Source organism: Gadus chalcogrammus, chromosome 10 (assembly GCF_026213295.1).
Source record: "Gadus chalcogrammus isolate NIFS_2021 chromosome 10, NIFS_Gcha_1.0, whole genome shotgun sequence".
Taxonomy (NCBI): Eukaryota; Metazoa; Chordata; class Actinopteri; order Gadiformes; family Gadidae; genus Gadus; species Gadus chalcogrammus.
This window is the reverse complement of record NC_079421.1, coordinates 7605181-7609987: the sequence shown is the minus strand read 5'-3', so window position 1 is coordinate 7609987 and position 4807 is coordinate 7605181. Positions and strand designations below refer to the sequence as shown.

General features: G+C 49.4%; 1 protein-coding gene across 1 annotated transcript in view; it reads left to right on the top strand.

Moving 5' to 3' along the window:
• LOC130390590 (neuronal acetylcholine receptor subunit beta-2-like) overlaps positions 1 to 2752 on the top strand; it is an 11336-nt gene extending 8584 nt beyond the window's left edge. The window contains exons 5-6 of the mRNA XM_056600634.1: positions 1 to 802; positions 2597 to 2752. The exon at positions 1 to 802 is cut by the window's left edge and continues 198 nt beyond it. Coding sequence (XP_056456609.1) covers positions 1 to 802; positions 2597 to 2752 — 958 coding nt within the window. The remainder of the gene's footprint in view (positions 803 to 2596) is intronic.
• Positions 2753 to 4807: the final 2055 nt, after the last annotated feature.

Here is a 4807-nt window from a genome sequence, read left to right as displayed (position 1 = left end):
GAGCGACTTCGCCAACCTGGACGACTTCAAGCCCAGCGGCGAGTGGGACATAATTTCGCTGCCGGGCCGCAAGAACGAGGACCCCCAGGACATCACCTACCTGGACATCACCTACGACTTCATCATCAAGCGCAAGCCGCTCTTCTACACCATCAACCTGATCATCCCCTGCGTGCTCATCACCTCGCTGGCCATCCTGGTTTTCTACCTGCCGTCCGACTGCGGGGAAAAAATCACGCTGTGCATCTCCGTGCTGCTGGCGCTCACCGTGTTCCTGCTGCTGATCTCCAAGATCGTCCCGCCCACCTCCCTGGCAGTGCCGCTGATAGGGAAGTACCTGATGTTCACCATGGTGCTGGTCACCTTCTCCATCGTCACCAGCGTGTGCGTGCTCAACGTGCACCACCGCTCCCCCAGCACCCACAGCATGCCCGTGTGGGTCAAGCGCATCTTCATCCACAGCCTGCCCTACTTCCTGTTCATGCGGCGGCCCGGCAGCTCCAACATCCGGGAGCGCTTCCGCAAGAAGCACCAGCAGCAGACCTTCTCGGGGGAGCCGCGGAAGAACCAGCGGGGGGGCGGGGCCGGAGGGGGGGGCGGGGGCCTGGTGTCGGACGCCGCCTCCTCCTTCTATGTCAACGAGGAGTCGGCCAAGCGCTTCGGCTGGCGGGTCAACAACCTGTCGGAGAGCAGCGAAGTCCGCCAGCGCACCACGCTGCGGTGCAACATGGACATGGAGGAGGCGGTGGACGGCGTGCGCTACATCGCCGACAAGATGAAGAGCGAGGACGACGATGAAGGGGTGCGTGGGGGATGGGGGTGTCTATGGGGGGGGGTGTCTGTGGGGGAGGGGGGTCTGGGGGAGGAGGGGGTCTGTGAGGGAGGGGGGGGGGCTGTGGGAGAGGGGGGGCGGCTTTGGGAGAGGGTGGGGTGTTTCTGGGGGAAGTATCTGGGGGTGGTAATATGGGTGTGCATGCAGGCATGGAGTTGTGTTGATGCATGCTTGTAGATTTTGCCGCTCAAGTCAAAGTACGTCCCTGTCACACACGTCAACGTGGGTCTGTGGTGAGACAAAACCAGAGGGGACGGCTCCTCATCGTAAACCTACGGTGTCGTATTAACATCAAACCGTGTGAGAAAATTTTCTGGGCGTTAAGTCTGTCTTTATTTGTCTTTTGTTTTCCAAGAACAAGACTCTGTATTGTCTGTTGTTTTGATTCTCTTCTTCTTCTTCATTTCCAGTAGCTTAGTGAGTGGAATCAGCAACAAATTTGATCTTTGCAAATAGCAATGATGCCTGTGTTTTTTGTATATAAAGCGGGGAAGTGAGATCCAGTCACAAGTGAACACTTCAGACAAATGTGTAAACGCATCCTTAGGTGTGAGCTGATGTACTTAGAGATCACCAGAGACACAGGTCAATGCCAGGTGTGAATAGGGCCTACCACTGGTCCCTCTCTGCACTGAGCTCACAGTCTTTATGTTAGGTTTAGGGTTAGATTAGGTTAAAGGCATTTGAAGAAGAATTGTGGACATGGCAGTAAATTCCTCCAATAATATTTTCATCCAATCAATCAACCAATGTGTCAGATGCTCCTGTAACTTAAAACACAGAAACAGAAGGAGCTGATTGTGACCTGTAGGTCCAAAACAGCCTGTTTATGTTTCTACGCGGATGTGTGTTCATGGCTATAAGTATTTGCATGACTGCACGGTCAAGTTATGTTTATGAATCGACCGATTTAAAACGGTGTGTTTTCTCTTTGTTTCACGTGACTGGCAATGTCGCTAGAGACACACGAATGAAAGCTTTATTGTTACTGAAGGTATTGCTAGGCTGTAGCAGAACAGCATTGGTTTTATGTCGGGGGGTAGATAGACTATGGTGTGTTGTGTTTCCCATCCTTGATGGACGCCCATGACCCCATCAGTGTGACTCAAGTGGAATTGATTGGCTGTGAAACCTTTATCAACCCCAAACCCCAGAACACCTTTATCAACACCAGACCCAACAATAACCTTTATCAACCCCAACACCAACCTTTATTAACCGCCAACACCAAACTTTATCAACCCCAGACCCAACACCAGCCTTTATCAACCCTAGACCCAACACCAACCTTTATCAACCCCAACACCAATCTTTATCAACCCCAAACCAGACACCAACCTTTATCAACACCAGATCAACACCAACCGTTATCAACCCCAAACCCAACTCCAACCTTTATCAATCCCAACACCAACCTTTATCAACCCCAACACAAACCTTTATCAACCCCAAACCCAACATCAACCTTTATCAACACCAGACCCAACACCAATTCTGATCAACACCAAAATAGTTTTCCTTTGAACCAATATAATAGCATCATTATTATTTATATTGATTAATATTGTAGTGGCCAATGTTCTAGAGGTTCTGGGTTCAAAACCCAACGTCCGCTGTCACCCTCCAGCGAGAGGAACAGGTGACCCTACCTGGTCCTTCATGGCATCAGTCACTATAGAAAAAAACATCTTCTACATCCGTGAATCAATCAATAAATCAATCAATAAATGAATCAACACTAACGTTGCTCTCCTCCTGCTCCAGATCATCGAGGACTGGAAGTACGTGGCCATGGTGGTGGACCGCCTCTTCCTGTGGATCTTCGTGCTGGTGTGCGTGACGGGCACCATGGGCCTCTTCATGCAGCCCCTCTTCCAGAGCTACAACGCACCCACCCCAGACGACCTGGAGATGAACTGAAGGCTCCCCACACACAGCCCCCCCCCCACACACACCTCCACCCAGACACAGCCCCCCCGCCCCCCCACACACCCAGCCCCTCCCTCTTCTCGTCTTTTTTTAACGTGGTACCTGAAAATAAAAGTGCTTTAAGAATATAACACACAGACTGCTCGGGACAGCAGGGATATGAACAGTTTCACACTCTGTCACCGTTATGCAATAGGAAACGACCCCCCCGCCCCCATCCGGCTCTGATTCTCCGCGTCGGTAAATCCTCCGTATCCTCTAACCTTCTCCCTCTCAGACTGTTCATGTGTGTGGGGCCAAAGTCCTTTCATTTTGTTTTAGAGTTTAAGTTTGAAGTGGAAACAATGATTAATGGGTTAGTGCCGACAAAAGTGTTTAATCTTTTGGTATCTTTTTTTCCTCTCACTGGTTTTTACGTTCTTAATGGAATTGTTGTCCTAGTTTTGTTTTAGATGAGTATCGCCTTACCTAATCTTCGACTCAGAGGTAACTAGCCAGGAACCACTCAGGACTATCCACTCTCTCTCTCTCTTTCTCTCTCTCTCTCTCTCTCTCTCTCTCTCTCTCTCTCTCTCTCTCTCTCTCTCTCTCTCTCTCTCTCTCTCTCTCTCTCTCTCTCTCCTCCACTCAGCCTGCTCTCCACGGCTGATGGTACGGCCGCCCTACAAGGACATAAGAGGGAACCTGTTCTGTGTTTTTTGGCCTTTTCAGCTCTTTAAGCAAACTTAAAAAGGGCATTAGGTCGACTACGAGAGAACGGGTAGACACATGGGACCCCACGCTAACACACGCATCAACCACACCCTCGTGCCAACAAATGCACGCACCCCGGACTGGCCAAGCAAACGCACACACCACGCCCAGCAGGGCACGGTAACGCAAACGCACACACCAAGCCCAGCAGGACATCTCATGGCCTCCCTCGGTGAGAAGGGGAATGGTCCCTGACCAAAGAGGAGGACGAACAGACCTCTTGCCAAAAGTAACAGCACAGCCCCCACCCCCCAAACCTGTCTACCGTTCTCAGTCAGGAAGTGATGAAAGGCAGCAGACAGCTTACGGCACCGCCTTCGGTGAACCATTCACTCGACTTGAGTTTTCTTTAGCCTCGACCCTCTACCCATACCCCCCCTCCCACACTCTGCTGTGGGTCACTCTGAAGCTCTTCAACTGGCGAAGTTATTAGATAATAAATATCAACACAAGATGGCAGTGGGGACTTTGTTTTATCCCTGTGTCTCCAGACAGCCCCGTAGGCTTGTTGGTGTCATTGAAGACTGTCTGCTCCGTCACTATAAGTTAGCTGAGTATTTCACATATACTGTGTTTACTGACTGTTCATTGGTCAACACTGGTAGTCTCTTCACATGTGTCTTTCCCATTGTGTGCTTTTTGAACATCCTGGTCTCTTCTCAAACAGTTGGACAGGCTGAGATCCTGCCTGTGTTATGTTGTTGTATTTTGTTGAAGCAGGCATTATAACTTCTCATGGCTTGTCTTCCCTCACTCTCCATCACTGCGATCCGTTCTAGCCAAGAGGGTGTTGGTCCATTTACCCTCCCAGAGCAATGGGACTGCATCGATAAGCCATTCATTCTTTCTTTGGTCTGATTACTTTCGGGTGGTGTTCAGATAACCGGTAGAAATGCTGCTCTTGTCTTGCTGAAGGATCAATAAAGGGAATTGAAAAGGAAAGCAGGTGTTTTGAATTGCCTCAAAATGAAATGGTTTTCTCAAAGTCTGCAGTGAAAACAAATATGAAAAATGTCCTTTTAGGAGAATTAGATTGAAAAAAGGAGGCCAAAAGCACAAGGTGTGCAATGCTTTTAGGGCGTTAATTATACTTTAGCTGAAATCACACACACACACACACACACACACACACACACACACACACACACACACACACACACACACACACACACACACACACACTCAAAATGTTATTGGGCTCTCTTTAGATCCTTTTTGATCCATTTAAACCAATATAGAAATGATGTGATGGAAAACACCATCCATGGTTCTGACCTTTGAATCACAGAATTC